Below are 25,214 nucleotides of genomic sequence, written 5' to 3' on the forward strand. Positions count from 1 at the left end.
ATATTAGGGCTGTCAAAAGATTAATCGCATCCAAAATAAAAGTTTGTGTTTACATATATGTGTGTGTACTCTGTTAATTCTTATTTATATATAAATACACACACAAGCATGTATATATTTAAAATATATATATAATTTTTATATATAAAACATTTATATTTATATATATTATATAAATGTATATACAGCATATACATGCAAATATTTCTTAAATATATACATGAATGTGTGTGTATTTATATATAAATAATAATTAACAGAGTACACACACATATATTATGTAAACACAAACTTTTATTTTGGATGCGATTAATCTTTTGACAGCCCTAATATATATTTTAATTATTTGAGTGTTTCCATGGTTGTGTTGACATTTCTGCCTTTATAACTGAGGGGATTATAATCAGAGGAAGGTTAAAGCGATAGTTCACCCAAAAATGAACATTAGCCCATGATTTCCTCTCCCTCAGCTCATCTGAGGTGTGTGTGTCATTCTTCTCTCAGACGAATATAATCTGAGTTATATTACAAAAGTCCAGGATAATCCAAGCATTAGAATAGTTGCTCTGTTTTTGAAGTGCATCTATCCGTCATATAACTGCTCCAGCGGCTCTGGGGTGTTAATAAAGGCCTTCTGAAGCCAATCAACGCGTTTGTGTGAGAAAAATATCCATATTTAAAACTTTATCAAGTAAACTTTCGGCCTCCGCCTTCGGTGTTCAGTTTCTGGAGAAAGTGTGTAAAGTTCTCCTGCGGATGGAAAGACTAACGCTCAGCTCCGCTCGTCATGACGTCACACACACATCAGGAGTTTCACTTTCAACATTCAACACTTTACACAGAAGGCGGAGGCCGAAAGTTTACTTGATAAAGTTTTAAATATGAATATTTTTCTTACACAAACGCGTTGATTGGCTTCAGAAGGCCTTTATTAACACCCCAGAGCCGCTGGAGCAGTTATATGACGCACAGATGCACTTCAAAAACAGAGCAACTATTAATCCAATTCTAAAGCTTGGATTATCCTGGACTTTTGTAATATAACTCAGATTATATTCGTCTGAGAGAAGAATGTCACACACACCTCAGATGAGCTGAGGGAGAGGAAATTATGGGCTAATCTTCATTTCTATCCCTTTAAGTTTAAAATAAAAATGTTTAAATGTAAAATACTTTTCTCCTGGTCCTTATTTTAAATGGTCATAAAAAATATAAATAATTATCGATATCGACTGATATGAAACACTTATATCGTGATGCAGTTTTCAGCTGTATCGCCCAATCCCTAGCCTGCATGGTAATGAGGTGCCGTCAATGGTCTGGCTTTGTAAATAAACCCGTATTGTAACAAATGCTATATTTAAACTATATGTTAGTTTTAAAGTTAGAAAGAGCTTTAGAATATGGACCACGCCCCCAACAAAGCCCCGCACTTTATATTCTCCACCTCAAGCACTGGGACTAATATTGGACCATTGATTTAGATTAAAGATAATATCAGATTTATTGTGATGACTAAATTATATTGAGCAAGGAAAGCCAGAGAATAGAGATTAAAACCACTGGCAGACAGGAAACCGCTGTGCATCCTGGGACTAGCATCATGTTTTACATCAACTTTTAAAGCTAGTCTAAGCCACAGACCTACGTTTTCTCAATTTCCCCCAAAATGTCTGTAGGAAAAATGAGTGACGTTAATGATGTGATTCCATTTTGAAATGTTTATTTCACAAACCTGATAAATACGGCAACATTTTCAGCTCTTTAAACCAGTTAAATCTAATTAAAATGGGATGCATTTCCTCAACACTAGTCAATTTGCCTTCCATGTTCTGTCTTTAATGGTGCAAGACATTTAAATGATAATAAAGGAGTGGCTTTTTGTCCATAACGCCTGCCGTGGTTCAGGATAAATGCCTTTCCTTCTGCATTGTGACCCCTAGAAATGAAGAAAAGCTGAACTAATATGACAGGGCTCCTCAACTTTAAACCCTAATCAAACACACATCTGAGGTCTTCAGGGTTACAGGAGTTTGTGTGTGTTTACTGACAGGAAGCGGTGTACGCAGACAGACAGGAGGAGGTTAATTATGGGATGTCCAGTTTCCTGAGATCATTTCTCAGTGGAGAAGGCCCTCTTCATGAGCGGTGGAGGCGTCTTTCCCGCCTCATAGACTGAATCGGGTGGTGGAGAGCTGAGACAGCACCAGTCTGGGATGCGGCCCGTCTGGTTGTAGTAATCTCTGGACACGGAGCGGCTTCCTAAAATATCCTGCAGAGCTCCAAATATCGCCCCTACATAGGAAGAAACACAGCCATCTTGAGTTAAAGGGTTAGTTCACCCAAAACTGTAAATGGTGTCATTAATGACTGAGCCTCATGTGGTTGGACACCCGTCAGACCTCCGTTCATCTTCAGACACAAATGAAGATATTTTAGTGTAAAGCTGATGCTGAGAAAGGCTTCAGATAGGCCTCCATTGGCATTCAGTACATTTACACTCACAAGACCATTAAAAGGCACTAAAAATTTCATTACTAAGTCCATCTCACCACAGTGTAGGGCTGAGCGATATATCACTATCGTATCTATATCTAGATATGAACTTTCAAGATATTACTATCGAAAAAAGCGACGCCAGCGCACACACACTACAGGGATGCGGGAACTATATAGTGTGGGGGGGGGGGGGCGTTTCCATGGTGACGCGTCATTGCTTGTCACATGACACAGCGCTGAATGAATGATGATCTGCTTTTATGTCATTTTTTTCCTTTTTTATTCAGAATATTCACAAATGTGTTAGCTATGGCATGAAATATCTGATATTCCGATTGTCAAATACATGCGAGTGGAAGAATATTGTTGTTTAAACACCTTTTATAACGATGGCGTTAGTTGAGCTGAATGCGCAGTTCAGAGAATCGTATCTGTTGGATTTACAACCTCTATGTTTACAACACGTGAATTCATCCACTTCTCCCGAAATACTTAAAAGTAAGTGGCTGGTGAACTGGGAATAGAATAGAGTAAACATTGAAGTTACTTACACAATGTGTATCTGATATGAATAAAACGTGTCGAATTATAATGGAAAGGATTATTATTACCTCTTCCATAGACATCATTGTGTATTTTACAAACACTAAATGTATTGTTTTTTTAGTACTTATGTGAATTTATGTGTTTGAAACCTAAAATAAACAGTATGTGGTTGAAAACAGTGAAAAGTTGTGCTATATGACAGCTCTGAACGCGCCTGTCTCTGGCTAAATTCAACATTTGATCATGTGATGCTCTGGATCATCCGCTCCAGGACCAGCCTAGACTGATCACACCTGTGTGATCGTACGTGCGAAAGGCTTAAAAACAATACATTTTCTGACACAAATCTTTGAAATGTAGGCTTAAATCAAACACATTTTAATTCAGATTCTGGTTTTCACCGAACACGTAGTCATATCGTATTGTATCAATATCGAGATATCTGGCATGAAAATCGAGATATGAAATTGTCCATATCGTTCAGCCCTACCACAGTGACTCTACAATAATTTTACGATGCGACGACAATAGTTTTTGTGCGCAAAAAAAAATTAGAATAACACCTTTATCCAGCTTGTTCTTGTCTTCCGTGTGAGTCTCCACGACGCATGCGTGAGAATATGAGCAGATCCGGCGTTCGGACACATGACCCAGAAGAGATTTGTTTACGAGCAGAGGAAGACGCGCGTATCTCAGCTGTTGAATTCATCACTGATCGTGCTTTAGGTCTCGCTGTAGTTCTCAAATGGGGCTAAAGTGAGCATTTCATGGATTCCCGAACGCCGGATCTGCTCATATTCTCGCGCATGCGTCGTGGAGACACACACAGAAGACAAGAACAAGCTGGATAAAGGTGTTATTTTGATTTTTTTTTGCGCACAAAAACTATTGTCGTCGCATCGTAAGATTATTGTAGAGTCACTGTGGTGAGATGGACTTTGTAACGGCGTTTTTAGTGCCTTTTCTGGGTCTTGTGAGTGTAAATGTACTGAATGCCAATGGAGGCCTATCTGAAGCCTTTCTCAGCATCAGATTTACACTAAAATATCTTCATTTGTGTCTGAAGATGAACGGAGGTCTGACGGGTGTCCAACCACATGAGGCTCAGTCATTAATGACACAATTTACATTATTGGGTGAACTAAAACTGTATTCTCGGGAAGCCGTGGCTTTGCGTTCTCACCTCCTAACCAGGCGGTGCAGTTGGGTTTTGCGGGCGGGCTGTGGATTCGGAAGCTCTTGGTGGCCAGGGCATCATGGTACTTCTGCTTCTCCACCAGCGAGCGGATCTCGGCCAGGAGGCGGGGCAGGAACCCGGGCAGCATGGCCGTGCCACCGATTATCACCAAGTTCTCCGACAGAACCTTACGAGTGTCGATGGGACACTAGTGTGGAACAGACGAACAAGGTGAATGCTGGGATATCATTTTCAATTTTACTACGGCGGGAATAAAAGACGAGGATCACGGCAAATATTATCCTGGCATTATTTCACATAAATGTGTGTGAGCCTGAACCAAGCGGCTCCTCCCGCAGTTTCTAGAGCCCTATAAAATCCGTTTTATTTTTCACCAAATTCCGTTTTTTCCGTTTTCATTTTTGGGAATTTAGTTTTTTTTTTTTTTACCCTTAACTGTTATTTTAGTTGTAAAGAGAGTGCGCTTTTAATGTTAATATAATAGAACATAAAACATAACATAGAAATGACCTTAAATGTATTGAGGTAACACACATCACATTTACTTTTCAGTCAAGTCAAGTCAACTTTATTTATATAGCGCTTTTAACAATGCAGATTGTCTCAGAGCAGCTTCAGTGTTAAACAGGAAAATAATGCAGCATAATTTTATTCAGCCGAACAGCCATTCTGGAAAAAACGGTGATGTCATCAGTTCATTTCAGTTATCATACAGTGACAGTGTGGGCTTTAGATCAATAATTTAGTTTTTATGGTTAATTTAGTTTAATAATTAGATTAATTTGGATATTTAGTTGAACATGTAGTGTCTCCAACTGAGCAACACAAGCCAGAGGAAACCCAAACCCCATCAGGAGCAGAATGGAGGAAAATAAACCTTGGAGAAACCAGGCTCAGTCGGGGGGGCAGTTCTCCTCTGGCCAATTAACAAACAGCGTATGATTATTATTCTGGCAACTTTACAGGTCAGAGGTCATAATAGATCAGAATATTCGAAAGATCGGAGTCATCACGCTGGAGACGGGTTTATTGAGGATGCCGTGTTGATGAGGCAGTTTCAGGAGGAGGATAATCACGGTCTCTCAGACACTTCAGGGTCATGTGTTGGTCATGTGTAGGTCATGTGTTGGTCATGTGTTGGTCATGAGTTGATCATGTGTTGGTCATGTGTTGGTCATGTGTTGGTCATGAGTTGGTCATGTGTTGGTCATGAGTCGGTCATGTGTCGGTCATGTGTCGGTCATGTGTCGGTCATGAGTCGGTCATGAGTCGGTCATGAGTCGGTCATGTGTCGGTCATGTGTCGGTCATGAGTCGGTCATGAGTCGGTCATGTGTCGGTCATGAGTCGGTCATGTGTCGGTCATGTGTCGGTCATGAGTCGGTCATGTGTCGGTCATGAGTCGGTCATGTGTCGGTCATGTGTCGGTCATGAGTCGGTCATGTGTCGGTCATGTGTCGGTCATGAGTCGGTCATGAGTCGGTCATGAGTTGGTCATGTGTCGGTCATGTGTCGGTCATGTGTCGGTCATGAGTCGGTCATGTGTCGGTCATGTGTCGGTCATGAGTCGGTCATGAGTCGGTCATGTGTCGGTCATGTGTCGGTCATGAGTCGGTCATGAGTCGGTCATGTGTCGGTCATGAGTTGGTCATGAGTTGGTCATGTGTTGGTCATGAGTTGGTCATGAGTTGGTCATGTGTTGGTCATGAGTTGGTCATGAGTTGGTCAAAAATTTAATTAATCGCATTTTTTTTCTGTAATAATCATGATTAATTGCAATTAAAAAACATTGGAGTTTTTAATATTTCGATATCGTAATAATTTCAGTTACTCTCCAAATGAATGTAGAAACTATTTAAAGACAGCATATGTTAAATATGTGTTGTATTGTTATGTTTTTATGAATGAAGGCCAGTATCACTGATGTCTCTATGAAACATTAATGACGTTACATTACAGTATAACTGAAAGATGCTAATCTCAACATCTAGAGACCTTCACGATTATGTAGATATATATATATGTCAACAAAAAATACTTATTAGTAGGGATGCACCGAAATGAAAATTCTTGGCCGAAACCGAAAACCGAAAAAGAGGAAACCAAGGCCGAAAGCCGAAAACCGAAACACCGAAAGAAATTATGCCAATTATTAGTACCATTGCATTTATGGCTATGACGGTGTACTAACTTTACTAAAATCAAGGCATTGCAATTGCATTCATTAATATTAAAGTTTCAAAGAATAAATCAATTACAAGTTATGCCAATATTTATTTAGCACATTGCAACAATGCACAGTATAAAATAAAATTCAAACTAAAACGTTTAACTTGACCCCACTCATTTGTACATTAAATAATAATGTACAGGCCTACAGAAAGGTTTTTAAATTAAATGTTCTCTCATAAAAACAAAGAGCATTTAGGTCTAGTGCATTTAAAATTTTTCTCTGTAGGACTACTACAAGAAAGTGCATTCAGAACAAGTGCAACTGCTTAAGGATACAACTATTTTCTCTGTAGGCCTTCAACATAATAGTGTATCAAAGCAAAGCCATAGCCCATATGTTAACTGTAGAATAGGGGTGTAACGGTACACAAAACTGACGGCTCGGTACAGCAGTTTTTCAAAATGGCTTTTAATTTATTTTTATTGGTTTACTGAAAAAAAAAAAAAGTATCTGTCCTTAAATTAATTAAATTATAACTAAAATTTTATTGAAGATATTTCTGTAAACTATATAGGGAACCCTTACTTGCACATTAATATTAAAGGTTAACAACAGAGCCCAAACTATTAGCCTAAATTAATTTGCTATGTATTTTTAGGTCTAATAATCAACACTCAAATAACATAGTACACAAACATGTACACTTCACATAAGGCAGTTTTTGCAATAACTTCTAAATCTAATTATAAAATAGTTTTTTATCCAATTCGTTGTTGAAATATAATCGTCATTTTATTTAAACATAAATGAAATAATCAAGATATCATTAACAGGTTAAGTAGAATATAATGAATATAACGGCTAATATAGGTCATATATTTAGTGAAAGAGTTGATTTCTCTAGTGAACTAACAGCTGTGGACACTGAGGTGCCTGAGGTAAATGATGCTACATGACTGTTTAGTTTACAGCAGTTATATTGAGGTCTTTCTGCCGTTGAAACACTGACTGAGCGATTACACCACATATGATACGTGACGGTAAGTTGTAATGTATCCTCAACACACCTTAGATGTTCATTCATGTTTATTCTTAAGGAAGAGATGATCGATCGCGTTCGCAGATGATCGCGTTCACGCGCGCGCGCTGCCGCCAGATTGAAGTGTGTTCCGCGCTTAAAACATGCCCACTGTTAAAGATTGCGTTCGGTTTCACAGTGAAGTCTGGTCCTCCTCTCATCGAGAACATGAGCTCTCGTGTGCATGGAGCAGACGTGGGTGTTTCTTAGATATACTGAAATACGTCCACACCGCAGACATGTTGCTTCAGACAAGCACGTGCAGGTCGCGGTTTCTGTTTGCGTCATCACAACATTTCGGCCATGTTGTTTCGGTGATAAAAGTCTTTCGGCCGAAAACCGAAAATGCACTTTTGGGGCATTTTCGGCCGAAAATTTTCGGTGGCCGAATATTCGGTGCATCCCTACTTATTAGTAACATTGTTTGGGAGGGTTTGCCTTGGGAGGAAGTTGGCAGTCTCATGTGACAGGAAGGAAGTTAATACCTTTTTTTGTCTCTTGAAATCCTTTATTTGGTTGTTTTCTTGCGTGTCATTGAGATTAAAAACATGGATACTATCTAGAAAAATACTTACAAAAGGAAAATTACAACTATACACTGCGGCCACTATAGTTTCCAGGGGGCTTAAATGGGTTAAATGCTCTTTAAGACGCTGGTTATGATCTTACATTTAAGAAACTGATCCGCACACGTGCTCCAAAACACACTGTGCAGTTCACACACGTGTGTTTTTGGTGAGAGAGAGAAGAGGTCATGTTCTGTACCTTAACCAAAGTGTCCAGCAGCAGCGTGGCGATGGACTTCTCCTCATTATCCTGCTCGAACAACATCTCGGCCACAGAGTCTCTGGAAAACAGTCCAGCACGTCACGCTTTAGAAGAAGCTCTCAGACAATCATTCACATGGGAAGCTCTTACCTGATGAAGCCCTTGACATGCAGAATCTTCTGCCCATCCAATGGATACTCCACGTCTGGGGGCGGAGCCGGTCTCTGACGGACCAATGAGAGCACACTGTCAATATTCTGATTACGGCTGTCGATAAAATCATAATAATGGCTAATTCCACATCCGCTCGGGCAGAGTTTGAGAATGTAAAAGTATTAACGTGCGTGTGTGATTAAATGACGGAGGAAGATTATTTATAAAGCAAAAGACGGGACATTTCACAAAAGTATTATTTATTTGTTTGATAATGGATTTTAAGCGTTGTTAAAAATCATTTTTAAACGTCTTAATGGGGTTTTTTTCATGGCAAGAACTTATAGAGGCACAAACCGGCGAATAAAATAAATTGTAAATAAATGTAACAATAGGAGAAATTGTTAAAAAAATAAATACAATTATCAAAAAATTTAAATAAAAAAAAAATTAGGTTTACATGCAATTAAAAATGAATTATATTTATTCTTTATTGTGCCTATTATTACATTTATTTATTTATTTATTTATTTTATTTTACTATTAAATAAGCTATAAGCTAAAATAAATTAATAAATCAAATAAAGAAACAAATGACTTGATAAAAACAGAATATTATTAATTATAATAATTCATTTTTAATTTCATTTTATCCTAAACAGTTTTTTTTTGTTTTATTTATTCCTTTCTATATTTATTTTGAAATGTATTTGTATTATTTTTACTTTATACATACATATATGTTAATTAAAAATAAGTTAAAAATATATATTTTTTAAAATCACACAATTAACATAAAACTATACAAACCATTTAAGATTAAATACAAGACAAAAATTCTAAAATACACCTTTTTAACTCATTAGTTAAAAAACTAGGTAAACTAAAATAAATTAAATATATTTATTAAAAATTAGTAAATAAATAAATCAAGATAACACTTATAACAAAGCATAATGAACATGATCAAACTCATAAAATAATGCTTTTGTCAAATGCCCTGTTTTATATCAGTTTATATCTCTGAATAAAAATGTAGTCTATTATTATTATTATTAAATAGGACAAATAGAGAAACAAATGACAAAATATTATTAATTATACCAGATTTTTAATTACATTTTATCCTAAATGTTTTTTTTGTTGTATTTATTCCTTTATTTATTATTTTCTGTATTAATTTTTAAATGTATTTTTATTATTTTTACCTTTATACATACATAATATATATAAATATAAAGTGTGGGGTTAGGGTTTATTAAAAATCGCACAATTAACATAAAACTATATAAAACATTTAAAATTTAATACAAAACAAAAATTCTAAAAATACACTTTTTTTAATTCATTAGTTAAAAAACTAGGTAAATAAATTCATTAAAATGAACTAAAGTAAATTAAAATATAAATAAATCAGGATAACACTTAAAACGAAGCATAAAATCCATGATCGAACTCATAAAATAATGCTTTTCTGAAATGCCCTGTTTTTTATCAGTTTATATCTCTGCATAAAAATGTATATTAACATTAAAAACTCCAGTAAAGGGTTTAATCATAGTTTGTCCAGAAAGCGTGATGAAGATGAGTGTTTGAGAGTTTCTGAAGTGTGTTCTGACCTTGGCAGACCCATCCAGGTTGAATTTGGCCTCCTGGATCTTCATGCCCCTCTGCAGATCGCTAACAAAACACGTCCGCACTACACACACACACACACACACACACACACACACACACACACACACACACACACACACACACACACACACACACACACACAGACACACACAGACACACACACACACACACACACACACACACACACACACACAAACACACACACACACACACACACACACACACACACACACACACACACACAGTTAGTGCTACAGTCAACATGAAACCCACTGTACTGCACAGAATCCTGCATGCAGATGTAATCCAGAGGAGTGTTGGTGAAAAGCGTCTCTATATGACGAACCTTTGATATCCTCCACAACATCCTCTGGAATGGAGCCTGTAACACACACCAACAGATCATCACACACACTAAAAAGCCACTTTCAATATTTTTCCTATTTAAAACTTGACTCTTCTACAGTTACATCGTGTGCTAAGACCAACTGAAAATGAAAAGTTGTGATTTTCTACACCGATATGGCTAGAACTACTTTCTCATTCCTGCGTAATAGTCGCGGATCTTCGCGGCCGTACTATGGCTGTAGCGGCGCAGTGATTGGTTGGTATTCTGTGAAACATGGTGGTAGTTACACCTTCGACTTACTATCACAGCGCTTTACAACACACAGAACCATTGGCCAATCACAGCTAAATCCACAACACAATTTGTCGGCTGCAAGCCTGAAACTTTCTCTGCAACTACACGAACTTAGTGCCGTCACATTGAAAGTTCCCTAGCTGGACTACTTTCAGCGCTGTAATATCATTGCCATGGTACGGCCGTGAAGATCCGCCACTATTACGCAGGAATGAGAAAGTAGTTCTAGCCATATCGGTGTAGAAAATCACAACTTTTCATTTTCAGTTGGTCTTAGCACACGATGTGTCTATAGGGGACTTGTAAAATGAGCATATTTTCAAAAAAAGTGGAGTGTTCCTTTAATCAGGATTCCCACTCTTTCATGAACACCAGATTCAAGGACTTTTTAAAGCACCTTTTATTTTAAATCAAGCACAATAAATGCGATAAAGGTGGGTGTGTTACTGTCAATATATCAAACACCTACTGTACCGGTGTCTATCATTAATGCAGTAATGCTAAGGCATACACTGACAACTAAAATACAATTTCCAATTGGGAAAAATGTCCAATTTTACAAAATCCAATGAGGAAAGCGGCTGGTGTACAAGAGCGTGCGAGTTTTAATGAGATGCGCAGTTTGCAGCGCTCTTATTCCTGCTTTTAACATTTATTTCACACTAGTTTTTGTTTCTTTTTTTTAATTTATTACTTAATTAAAACATCAAAATATAGAGATAATGTATACATGAATTTTCCGATTTAATTAATAGATATGGACAAGTTAATTGTTCGGCATAAAAAACATGCATAATGATTTATTAAATCACCTGTACATGTATCTTTTTAAAAATCAATTTGAAGGCTTTTAAAACCTGCATATATGTTATATTTAACAGATATAATCGCTGCCGTAATTAACGGCCCATTTCAAATGTTTACGTGCTTTTCTTCTTTTTATTGTTTGAGCGGTGATGAAATATCGCTCTTGTAAACACTCGCCAGCATTTCAGTAATGAAAGTCTAGATCTTTAAAATGCATCCAAATTACAACCGTACGGTGGCCTGCAGGGGTCAAAAAGGATATAAACAGTGAATTTTGAAGTGATCTCATCTTGAAAACTCAGAGATGTGGATTCGGACGGCAATTAAATGACCTTTAAAGGTCCCATGGCATGGCATTTTTCTATTATTTTATAGTGTTTTCTGAGGTGTACTTATATTATTAGTATGATTTTTACATCATAAAATGTCATAATTTAGAAATAAAAGGCATTTTTTCTATACTGCCGTTTGCCCTGTGGCTGAATGCCCTGCTTCAAGAGGCGTGTCTGCTGTGAGACTTCAGTAAAAACGCCCACTGTTGTGATTGGCTGACATCTTTGCATTTTAAATGAGCGGTGGGGGCGTGGTTTAACGAGGCACGAGTCTGCCAGAGAGACGGATGGACCTGTGTTCACTTCTCATCAGTTCTCTCAGCATGTCTCAGTTCAGGGTGAACTGTTGTAGTTACTAGCATATACTTCAGGTTATTAGTCTATTTCTAGTCGGAGGGGCTGTCACTCATGTCAGAAAGTTAGTAACTTTAGTAAATTATGGATCAGCGCTGACTCGAGACGCGAACCGTTTAGAACGATTCAGTCCGATTTGGTGAACTGGTTCGGTTCACTAAAAAGAACCGATTCAAAAGAATGATTCGTTTGCGAACCGGACATCACGGAGATGAAGCGATTGCTAACAAAGTTATTTATAGTAACTACTGAGTTATGAGAGCGCTGTCAGTCAGCGCGAGTTTATTGTGTTTGTATCTGAGAGTTCTGAATAAACACGAGTCCCAGTCACACCGAGTCCTCTTCATCATTATTCTACCAACTTTGTAACACATGCAATGTACCATTACAGCGAGATGAACGAGTTAGTAAGTGTTGAGTATTTCATTATTTCTAGATATGTTCCAATCATATGAATAGCGTCATTGACGCGCATTGAGTAACGTTACACAGCGCAAACAAAGACACAACAGCTGTAATCGAATGTAACGTTAATCCAGTTTATTGTGGGGAAAGCTGGCTAGCCTAGCCGGATACCCTCACGCTTACCCCCCTTCTGCTTAATCTCACGCCGCGTTTGGCTCCTCCGCTGTGGGCCAGATGCAGTACTGGGGGTCGGGGATGTTGGAGGCCGAGCTTCGGCGTGCGTGAAGTTTATCTCTAAAGATGTGACTGCTGATGTTAAACAGAAAAGACTGTATGCACATTTTAGAACAGATAGACGCGACAAGGACGTACAAAAACACTGACTCACAAGATAGAAAACATGAAAACACTGTTCTGTCGGGAGAGAGAGAAGCCGCTGCGTGTGCACGAATAATAAATAATAAGCTACACATAAGAAATCAATGATCACAGATCAGAAGGAACTGAAGAAAGACTTCTGTTTTCATTTGTACATCCAAACACTGAGAAACTGCCAGTGTTCACTCGTTCACAAGTAACGTTAATGATCTCTCGAGTGTTTGCATGGGCGTGCCAGATTCTCTGGGCGGAGGAAAGGGAGGAAACCGTTCCTGCTTGGACGTCAAACCAGGAGACTTCAGGATTGGCTCGTCTGGCCTGTCATTTTCTCAAAGGCAGAGAAAGACAGCCAGAACTCGGGTTTACACCGATCAACATTTCTATCCACTTGGGGACAATATTCAGGCTAGGGGAACTCATATTAATGTTGAAATACCTCATAAAATGAAAATTTCATGCCATGGGACCTTTAATGATAATGATAATGATATGATAGGCAATTAATGATAGTTAATTAACAGTTGGTAATTCGGCCGGGGAATTTTACGCGGGTGGTGGAAGAAAAACACTGACATTCTGGATTCGGATGGCAATAAAATCACAGACTAGCCCCTGACAATAATAAATACCTTACGACCCCACAAGAAACAATTAACATCCGAATAGGGCATTTGACAGTAGATGGCGCTTATGGAACAGCAGAAATATATTGAGATATCTTCCTCCTGTAATGCGGTTTTGTTCTGGCTTTGGCAGCGCATGAAGGCCAATGTTTGTAATAGCACACGCTACTCTAACAAAATGCAGTTCATGCTTAATTCAAGCACTTTCAAGAAGCGTGGGAACCCTGTTTAATGTCGAGCCGCTGTAGGATGTGCGGGGAAAGGAAGAACATAGGTCAGAGAGTGTGTGTGTGTGTGTGTGTGTGTGTGTGTGTGTGTGTGTGTGTGTGTGTGTGTGTGTGTGTGTGTGTGTGTGTGTGTGTGTCTCACTGATGACGGCGGGCAGGTTGAGTCCGGTGCCCGAGTCGGTGTCCAGCGTGCATTGCTCACTCAGGAGAGTGTGTAGCTCCCTGCAGACGAACAACACATGACACTGAGAACACGGCAGATTCACACGCCTCTTCACATGTTGGCAGATTCATCACACGCCTCTTCACATGTTACTCTGGACTTACTTATGAATGGCCTTTCCTCCCATTGGCAGAGCCTCCCATGCGCACAGGATCGGAATGCCTTCGTAGATCTAGCGCACGGTTAAAGTCATGAAACCTGATAATGCTGGAGACAAACTTGTCTTTCGAAAATCATATTTCATGTTACAAGAACGGCATTCTTCCACCTTAGAAACATTGCTAAGCTACGTAACATGCTATCTATTACTGATGCAGAAAAGTTAGTTCATGCATTCATGACCTCGAGACTAGATTACTGTAATGCTTTATTAGCTGGTTGTCCTGCATCATCAATAAACAAACTACAGTTAAGGCCTGTTCACACCGGGACGATTTTCGCACGCGTTTATCGCCGACGTTTAACGCCTCGGGACCAAACAATGGGCGCCAATGTGAGTGTTCACACCGACGCGCAAAACGCCAGGCGTAAAAGCGTCATTTTTAAAAAAACGCCTCGGGTTCGTTTTTTTATTTTGACGCGGCGCGTAAAAAACTGGCCGACCAATGAGATCAGCGCTTATGTTCACGTGCCTGGAGCTGCTGAAGTGACAGTAAAACACCACTTGGTGGCGCTCAAGCACAAAACGCTCTTGCCGAGCACACACTGATACGACGAAGAAGTAGTAAGTAGACAAAGAAGAAGATGAACTGCTAATGCTGCTTGCCAGTTAGCAACAAGTGTGTGAATGGTTTTGTCCATATATATTATATGTCTGTGGTTTTGGCAAGCACGTAAATACTGTCTCTCTTCTTCTTCTGTGTGACAAGCGAGTGTCAGAGGCTTAAAGTGGTGCAGCACCATCTTGTGTACCGGGAGCGCATCTACTGAATGTGCGCGCTCACTCGCCGCAGCGCCAGTGGAAATCGCTTGGGTGTGAACACTCAAGACGCGCCGAAAAACGGCACGAAAAACGCTGGCGATAAGCGCGCGCGATATTCGTCCCGGTGTGTACAGGCCTTTACACTGTTTATTCATCATCAGTGGCATATTCATAGTTTTTTTCCTTTAGTCCAAAACGCAGCTGCTAGAGTTCTTACTAGGTCAAGAAAATATGATCATATAACACCAATTTTATCATCTCTACACTGGTTACCTGTGAAGTTCCGTATCAATTACAAACTATTGCTACTAACCTATAAAGCCCTAAATGGTTTAGCTCCAGTGTATTTAACTGATCTTCTATCGCCCTACAATCCATCGCGCTCTTTAAGATCACTAAACTCGAGGCTTCTGGTCATTCCTAGGATATCCAAGTCCACTAAAGGAGGGAGGGCATTTTCACATTTAGCTCCTAAACTCTGGAATAGTCTTCCTGATATTGTTCGAGGTTCAGACTCGCTGTCCCAGTTTAAAACTAGATTAAAGACGCATCTCTTTAGCCAAGCATTCACATTATAAATATCTTTTATACTACAGTTAAATCGGATCAAAAGCATTAATATTCTGAACAGCAGCTACGCTAATCATCTCCCATCTGCTTTTCTGTTATCTCGGGACACTAGACTAAATTAATACATGATTGATTAACTTTTTCTAACATTCTCTTTCTAACATTTTTCAATGTACATTTATGAAATGCACTTTCTGTAAAGCTGCTTTGAAACAATGTGTATTGTGAAAAGCGCTATACAAATACATTTGAATTGAATTGAACAATCCGTACTGTATAAAACAAACACATAAATCAAAGTGCATTTGCTGTCAAAGGATCCTGGTAAGACCAGCGTCTCTGTGTATCCACAGTCCATAACCAGTGCAGACTGGACGCCCAGAGTCATGACGGACATCAGGTGACTGGGAGCAAACAGCACTGATGGGACCTGCAATAAAGAGAGATTTCACTGCACATCAGCACTCAAGAGTCTCTTTTACTCAGCAGAGCGTGATGCTAATAGGGCTGGGCGATATGCAGATGAGCGCATATTTAAAGCTACACTGTGTAACTTTTTTAGTTTATTCTTAGCTAAAAACACTTAGTTCTTTCAAAAATATATGTGCTCATGAATGTATATTTACTTCTTTCAAGTAATAAAGTATTCTCGTAAGTTTATAATATGCCATTGTAAACACATACGGGTGAGGGTTCGAATGCGGGTCGCCATGTTGATCCTCCATCTTGAAAGTACATTAGCTAAAGAGGGACATTCCCGTAAATTCAAGCTTGGCCTTTGGCGTTTTAACACTCGATGGCTCCGTGTCAAATGTGGACGAGGTGGAACTGGAAGCCATGTTAATCTTGGACTAAATCGGCCACCGTAGGAGTTAAAACGAAATCGGAATTGATACAGAAACTAATATTCACTGGATGGTCATATAGCAGTTCACCACTAGATGGAGGAAAATATCACACAGTGGAGCTTTAAGTATATAAGGCCTCATTTGCATTTTAAAACATTAATTTACACAAAACTTGTAATACATTTTTTTCTTATGTTTATGCCAGTAATAAACTGGAGAAGTTTCAGTGATATCTTGTAATTTAAAAAATTCCCTATTGACCTGTAGTGTCTCACCTTATTTTACAATAACTTTATGAAGACGAGAATAGTTTCTGCGCAAAAAAAACCCTAAATAACGACTTATATCATGATGACCGATTTCAAAACACGGCATCATGAAGCTTCGAAGTGTTATGAATCAGTGAGTTGATTCAGCAGTTCGGAGCGTTATGAATCAGTGAGTCGATTCAGCGGTTCAGAGCGTTATGAATCAGTGAGTCGATTCAGCGGTTCAGAGCATTATGAATCAGTGAGTTGATTCAGCGGTTCAGAGCGTTATGAATCAGTGAGTCGATTCAGCGGTTCAGAGCATTATGAATCAGTGAGTCGATTCAGCGGTTCAGAGCGTTATGAATCAGTGAGTCGATTCAGCGGTTTGGAGCATTATGAATCAGTGAGTCGATTCAGCGGTTTGGACCGTTATGAATCAGTGAGTCGATTCAGCGGTTCGGAGTGTTATGAATCAGTGAGTCGATTCAGCGATTTGAATCGCCAAAGTCACGTAATTTCAGCAGTTTGGCGGTTCGACACGCGATCCGAATCCTGATTCGACTCACTGATTCATAATGCTCCGAAACGCTGAATCGAATCACTGATTCATAACGCTCTGAACCGCTGAATCAACTCACTGATTCATAACGCTTCGAAGCTTCATGATGCCGTGTTTTGAAATCGGTCATCTCTATACAAGTCGTTATTTAGGGTTTTTTTGCGCACAGAAACTATTCTCGTCTTCATAAAGTTATTGTAGAGCCGCTGTAGTGAGATGGACTTTGTAACTTTAGTCTTTAGTGTCTTTTAAGGGTCTTGAGAGTGTAAAGTTGAGCCAATGGAGGCCTTTCAGAGCATCAGATTTACACTAAAATATCTTCATTTGTGTCTGAAGATGAACGGAGGTCTGACGGGTGTCCAACCACATGAGGCTCAGTCATTAATCACACAATTTACAGTTTTGGCTGAACTAACCCTTTAATGGAAAACGGCCTCATTTCTCAATAGTTTTTTCATGGTGAATCTGTAATGGTAACGTGACACGGCTGAGAGGACGGCTTTACCTCGAAGTGCTTGAAGAAGACTCTGGAGAGCGTCTCTCTGAAGTGTGAAGGACAGAGGATGGACTCGATGATCACCACTCGCCGGTCTCGAGGATTCACCAGCAGATGCCTGAGGAGAAGCAGCATCATGTGTTCATCAGAGCACACTCACTTCATTCAGCTCAGTTCATCATACAATACAGTAACATCTCTGATCATATTACAGGTTTATGTCTTGACAGTGAAGCTCTGAGCTTGAGTTGAGCTGCAGATAAAATTAACTTTAACCCTCTGGTGCTCTTCGGTCATTTCTGACCGGAAAAGTTTTGAGATGTTAAAAATCACAGCTTCATCAGAATGATATGAAACTTGGTGACTCAAGCATTAGGGATGTAAACACAAAAAAAATCGGGGTCATGATTCGAGCATGCTAATTGGTTGTAAAAAAAAAGTAGCGTTCATTGTCTTCGGTCATAGGAAATGAATGGGAAATCGGCAAAAACACTAATTCTCTGAATATTTGTGTGTACAATCTACAAATCGGCCACAATGCTGAAAAAAAGTACACAGCAGTGACACTCTAAAACATCAAGAGTGTGATATTCACACACACACACGCGCACACACACACACACACACCTATGAAAAACTGAACCTATGAACCACATTTTTAATTTTTTTAAATCACAGCTTCATCAGAATGATATGAAACTTGGTGACTTTTCTAGCATTAGAGATGTTAACACACACAAAAATGAGGGCATGATTCGAGCATGCTAATTGGTCGTAAAAAAAATACTCCCACTTGTGCTCTTCGGTCAAAAATGACACCATAGGAAATTAATGGGAAATCTGCAAAAACACAAATTCACAGAAAAAAATCTATATTTCTAACAAAACAAAAAAAATATCTAAAACTTTATAATAAATAGTATTTGAGATTTTTTTAAATATATATTCAAATCCATCAAAAATAAAATCATTAAATGTGTTGAAAACAGAGCTAGTGAATGCTCCAGCCTCTCTATAGAGACTCTAGTGGTCACACACATGGTTGCAGGATTTCTGAAATAATTCCAAAAGAGGCGCTAATCTGCCTTCAAAAAATATTATTCCTAGTCTCTATTTTAACCTGAAATACTGAAAAATTTTTTTGTATAATTTTAAATGGCAAAAATAGACCATAATTATTGCATAAATATTAAAAAATACCATCAAATCATCTCACAATACAAAATTAAAAAGAAAAAATATTATTGAAGAAAGATAAATTGCATTGGTTTTACTGGGGTGGAGGAAGTTTAATTTTTAGGTGTCCGGTCATTTATGAGCGGGAAGACGACCAATGCAACCCCTAAACGAAGAACACCAGAGGGTTAATGAACAAATTGATACACGTAAAATGTAAATCTTCTACTCTTATTAAATGTGCCGTTGTTCTTCTATAGTCTCACACTGAACTGACGACAGCTCCAGTGATTATTAAAGGAGTAAATCAGTCATGAGACTTAGTGATTTCCTACTTTTCTCCATTTATTAGGGAGTGGAAGTGGCTCAGTGCTCCTCTGCCGCCATCTACTGGTTATAGTGGCACTGTTTTAAATAAAGGTGTTTATTTTTCCTACATCTTTAAACTTTTAGTTTTTCAAACCATCACATAAAAATATAATTAAAACGGGATCATATTTAGGGCTTTGAAGTGCTGGAGAAAGTGTGACGGTCTTGAAAAGTGCCTGACTTTCACTCTCAGAGGTTGAACGAACGCGGAGATAATGTACCAAAACATTGTGCCACAATACCATGGTTACAGTTAGCATTGCTACATTAAATCCACTATGTTGTTGATTTGTGGATTGAACCATTTGGTGTCCGCCCTGAGCTCATACCTGAAGTACAGCAGGTGCACGAACTCCTTCAGGATGGTGTACAGCTCCTCGGTGTTGATGTTGTACTGGACCACTCGAACCGCCTGGAAACACCATTATTTAAAGTTGGCATATCGGAATAACTTCATCTCTTCGCTGATGGTGAGGGCGGGGCAACCTGTCACTCACATGAGATCCACCAATAGCAAACCACAACTTGTGGCGGGCGCTTTCGAAACACTGCTTCACGAAACCGTTGCGAATCTTTTGTTTTTAATAAGTGGTCCGGAGTGCGTTTCACGTTCGGATTTCGTTACGTCATAATTGTTTCGGTATGGTGCACGAGTGTGTATGCAATCTTTAATGGTGCGTTCACACCAGACGTGAATGAAGCGTTTTGCGCGAGTGATTTACATGTTAAGTCAATGCAAAGACGCGAATAGACATTCTGCAGCGCAAATAGTGCGAATGAAGCGGTAGGGATGCGCGGTATATCGGTACTGGGAAAATACCAGTATATATTTTATTTCAAACGGTACAATATCATGATTTTGCTCATTTGGGCATATGCTGCTGTTCCGAAGTTCACAGCTAGATGGCAGTGCGCTACCCCAAAAAAGACGCGAAAACCGGCAAATGTGGTGCCATAGAGGAACAAAATGAATACAGCAGTTGATTCTCACTCAACATGCCCAAAACTCATTAATAAAGAGAGGATTAGACGTGAAATTTGTAATTACTTTTCTTATAAAACTGAAGAACCATCAAACCTTGCCAAGCATCGCTCACTCGCCATTCCTGTTGTAGAAGACATTAAGAGATCGACAGGCGAGTGCATAATTCAAACCATCTAATTAAGTTAGACATTTATTTTCTTTTAACACTTGTCAACGCACATAAGATCGTATTGTTTAAATATCATGAAATCTCCAGCGTTTGTTTCAAACAGTGATGTTTAGATTTCATAATATTTTCACGTATACTATTGCACTATTTACATTCGCGAAAGACATAACCAACTGTGTTTATGTGACTGCTCACTAAAGATGGACATTTTTGACATTTTGTGTGTATTTGACTAAGGAAAAACAACTTAATTTGGAATGCGCAAGCTCTTTAGGCTTGTGTGTTTGTTGTTGGTATGAGCGCAAAGAAAACTCGCTCAGAGCTCCCATACCATGTATTGTGAAATTCTATAAAATCGCTTGCATGTTCAAATTGGCGAGGTTTAAAAAGACGTGGGCAAGTGATTTCCGTCAGCTCCTGAAACGACGCGAAATGAGCGCGCAGATGCTTTAGTGTAGGTACGATGTCTTTAAAAGCCAGAAGCAATTTGCTAATTTTGAGAGCTAGAGAAGGAGACGCGCAATATTGCTGAAATTACTTCTTACAAAATAGTAAACAAATGCCTGATTTGAGGTGATTAATCTTTGTTGATTAATTTAAGAATAAACATTTGCGGTAATTTGCTGCTTCATAAAACCCCAAACTTGCGAGAGTGAGTAAAATTATGCGCAATGCCAAAAATTCAGACCCTGTGTGGTATCGATTTAATATCTGTACTTCGGTATTAGATTGTGGGACCGTACCAAAGACAAAATTGTGGTATCGAGCCATCCCTATGAGGCGGTACGAATGACATTGAGCGTTTGGCGCGTGATTTGCGCAAGTTCAAAAATCGGAACGTTGGCGGATATTCGCGACACGTTAACCAATCAGGAGCTTGCTCTAGTAGTGACAACAATGAGGACACAATCATATGTGGATACCCGGAGCTGTGCGACACATCTTCATACTTTATAGAAACAGAATAAAAAGGATCTTGCTTGGAAGAAAGTGAGTGAGGAGGTCGGACAGTCTGGGGAGTTGTAAAAAGCGCTCTTTACTTAATTTGAGCTATATATACACACATATTGAGACTACAAGCTAGCTAAAGCTGGCAAATTTAGCTTATTCTGCGTATTTTAGAACAATCCATGTCAGCCATTTCACAACGAGACGAGCCGCTGGCAGAAGCCCCGCCCATGATACAAACTCCAACTACACGCGAATAGCGCGATTTATTCACGCAAGTCGCGTCTGGTGTGAACACACAGTAACAGTTAACAGCTTTAAACACACTTCAATCTGAGTTCCCACTTGAACATATGAAGTATTCTGTCCATTTGATCAGGAAACTCAAGCGATGAATGCCGCTTTGTCGCTCTTTAATGTGGCGCGACTGATGAATGAACATGAATGAACATCTGAAGGTGTGTTGAGGACACACACTTACTGAAACGCATCATATGTGGCTCAATTAGTGTTTCAACTGCGGAAATACAATAAAACAGCTTGATTATATTAGCCGTTATATTCATTATATTAGCCGTATTCATTATATTAGCCGTTATATTCAACATATTAGCCGTTATATTCAACATATTAGCCGTTATATTCAACATATTAGCCGTTATAGTCATTATAATAGCCGTTATAGTCACTATATTAGCTTATATTCATTATATTAGCCGTTATTCATTATATTAGCCGTTACATTCATTATATTAGCCGTTATATTCATTATATTAGCCGTTATATTCATTAATATTCAACTGGTTCAATAGATTCGAATCGCTTCACCCTCCACAACATTTGTTCTTGTTTGCGAAGCCGTTTCGCCACACAGTAGGGAAGAAAAGACCAGTGTAACTTCCCTTTCACGCTGACTTTGACATTGATAATATTATATTACCGTTTAAAGCGTTTGCTACAGCAAATGTTGTCTGTTATGATCATGTATATTAATTATGATGATGATCAATAGAGATTATAAGACCTCCTGAGATCCGGGGTGTTTAATCTCACTGGGGATGATGAACCTCGGCCCAGTCTCGCCAGCAAAGCCACATCTACACATTACAAACACAAGAGAAGACAATAAACCCTTCATCATCATCATCATCATCATCATCATCATCATCATCATTATTATCACATTACAAACACAAGAGAAGACAACAAACCCTTCATCATCATCATCATCATTATTATTATTATCACATTACAAACACAAGAGAAGACAACAAACCCTTCATCATCATCATCATCATCATCATCATTATTATCACATTACAAACACAAGAGAAGACAACAAACCCTTCATCATCATCATCATCATCATCATTATTATCACATTACAAACACAAGAGAAGACAACAAACCCTTCATCATCATCATCATCATCATCATCATCATTATTATCACATTACAAACACAAGAGAAGACAACAAACCCTTCATCATCATCATCATCATCATCATTATTATCACATTACAAACACAAGAGAAGACAACAAACCCTTCATCATCATCATCATCATCATCATCATCATTATTATCACATTACAAACACAAGAGAAGACAACAAACCCTTCATCTTCATTCAGTACTAACACACTTATATTAGTCTCATATGAAGAAGTTAGCGTCATTGATTTTGTTATGCCATAATACTTCTGTGATAATTGATCATCAAATGAATGAATTAGGACTCATATCGCATAATTTCACTAAAACACATTTTATTTATTTTACATGCTATGAACCAAGCGACGCAATAATAAGTCACTTACTTTGTGTACGCCGCTCCTAAATCAATGACTACGGCTGTCTTCTCCCCTCCACTGCCCAGGCCTTCAAATAAAGGCATTTTATCACAAGAAATTATAATATTTCAGGAAGAAAACAGAGATTATTATCGAGTAAACACAACGCTGACAGTCATAGCATCACAGGGAAGGGCGGGGTCCTTCGCAATGGCTGCCCTGCATTCGCCTGAATACAAATAATGTCGGCAGCGGAAAATAATAGTCAATTAATCCAACACATCGAACACATTTATTCACGTTTACATGATCATAATGTGGTGTATTTCGTATGTGTGTGTATAATGATAAGTGTTCTGCGCGATCTGAGATCAGTTCTTCACAGTTTGCTGCCCGTTTGAAAGCGCGGGATTGGGTGGGCGAGGCTGGTCTCAGATCAGCTCTCCGGAGACACTTCCAGCCATTTGACGAATCTCTACTTTTAAAGGGAGAGTACACACACAAAACATAAACTATTAATCTTTTACCTCAAGTTACTCCAAACCCGTGTGAGTTTATGTTCTGCTGATTGTTACACACATTCTCCACAATATTTTGAGAGTGAATTTATTCATTTTCGGGTTAATTTTCTCTTTAAAGCTTTAGCAAAACTTTTTAGACATCCTAATTCAATTGATATCAACTTTATTTAATCAATATTGTATATTAAAATAATTTAGTATTTTTGGGAACACACCACACACACACACACACACACACACACACACACACACACACACACACACACACACACTCTCTCTCTCTCTCTCTCTCTCTCTCTCTCGCTCTCTCTCTCACACACACACACACACACACACACACACACACACACACACACACACACACACACACACACACACACACACACACACACACACACACACACACACACACACACACACACACTCTCTCTCTCTCTCTCTCTCTCTCTCTCTCTCTCTCTCACACACACACACACACACACACACACACACACACACACACTCTCTCTCTCTCTCTCTCTCTCTCACACACACACACACACACACACACACACACTCTCTCTCTCTCTCTCTCTCTCTCTCTCTCTCTCTCTCTCTCTCTCTCTCTCTCTCTGTCTCTCTCTCTCTCTCTCTCTCTCTCTCACACACACACACACACACACACACACTGCCCCTAAACCTACCCATCACAGGAGACAATCTGCATTTTTCAAAAAACATAATTTAGTCTGATTTATAAGATGTTTTCCTCATGGGGACCAGCAAATGTCCCCACAATGTAATATAAACAAAGGCACTTCCCCTGCCCCTAAACCTACCCATCACTCTCACACACACACATTGTGTGTGTGTGTGTGTGTGTGTGTGTGTGTGTGTGTGTGTGTGTGTGTGTGTGTGTGTGTGTGTGTGTGTGTGTGTGTGTGTGTGTGTGTGTGTGTGTGTGTGTGTGTGTGTGTGTGTGTGTGTGTGTGTGTGTGTGTGTGTGTGTGTGTGTGTGTGTGTGTGTGTGTAACCTAGTAACCTAGAATACTGTCTAACACTTGATGCTCTGTCCAGTCCTCTGGTCAGTGAGGAACCTGGGTGTGCTCTTTGATACCAATCTTTCGTTTGAAAGCCACGTTTCTATCTGTAAAACTGCTTTCTACCATCTTAAAAATATCTCTAAATTACGGCACATGCTCTCAATGCAAAATGCTGAACAGTTAGTTCATGCGTTCATGACCTCAAGGTTAGATTATTGTAATGCTCTACTGGGTGGTTGCCCTGCTCGCTTAATAAATAAACTCCAGCTGGTCCAAAACGCAGCAGCTCCAGTTCTTACTAGAACCAGGAAGTGTGACCATATTAGCCGGTTCTGTCAACACTGCACTGGCTGCCTATTAAACATCACATACATTTTAAAATCTTGCTTATTACTCAAAGCACTAAATGGTTTATCTCCAATACTTGAGCGAGCTCTTAACACATTATCCTCCATCAGGTCTACTGCGCTCTCTAAACTCTGGCCAGTTGATCATACCGAGAATATCCAAATCAACTGCAGGCGCTCGATCCTTTTCCTATT

At 38.9% G+C, this 25,214-nt stretch overlaps 1 protein-coding gene across 1 annotated transcript; it reads right to left on the reverse strand.

Annotated features, from left to right (window-relative positions):
• Positions 1-1,702: 1,702 nt before the first annotated feature.
• Positions 1,703-23,353, reverse strand: actr10 (actin related protein 10). The gene is made up of 13 exons (XM_079831849.1): positions 23,157-23,353; positions 22,362-22,434; positions 19,565-19,647; positions 17,700-17,808; positions 15,859-15,966; positions 14,149-14,216; positions 13,964-14,043; positions 10,399-10,434; positions 10,034-10,113; positions 8,412-8,485; positions 8,259-8,340; positions 4,229-4,430; positions 1,703-2,295 (listed from the first exon to the last, which is right to left on the reverse strand). Exons 1-13 carry the CDS (start codon positions 23,231-23,233, stop codon positions 2,114-2,116), a joined length of 1,254 nt encoding a protein of 417 aa, XP_079687975.1. The 5' UTR covers positions 23,234-23,353; the 3' UTR covers positions 1,703-2,113.
• Between the last annotated feature and the right edge of the window lie 1,861 nt (positions 23,354-25,214).

Source organism: Gobio gobio, assembly GCF_949357685.1.
Source record: "Gobio gobio genome assembly, chromosome: 12".
Lineage (NCBI taxonomy): Eukaryota > Metazoa > Chordata > Actinopteri > Cypriniformes > Gobionidae > Gobio > Gobio gobio.

Bases quoted from the DNA above. Each gene is read 5' to 3' on its own strand.
- actr10 (XM_079831849.1), bottom strand. From the start codon at position 23,233: ATGCCTTTATTTGAAGGCCTGGGCAGTGGAGGGGAGAAGACAGCCGTA. The intron at 10,114-10,398 runs GTTCGTCATATA...GTGTGTGTGTAG, and splicing joins TGTTGTGGAGGATATCAAAG to TGCGGACGTGTTTTGTTAGC. The intron at 8,486-10,033 runs GTCAGAACACAC...TTGGTCCGTCAG, and splicing joins ACCTGGATGGGTCTGCCAAG to AGACCGGCTCCGCCCCCAGA.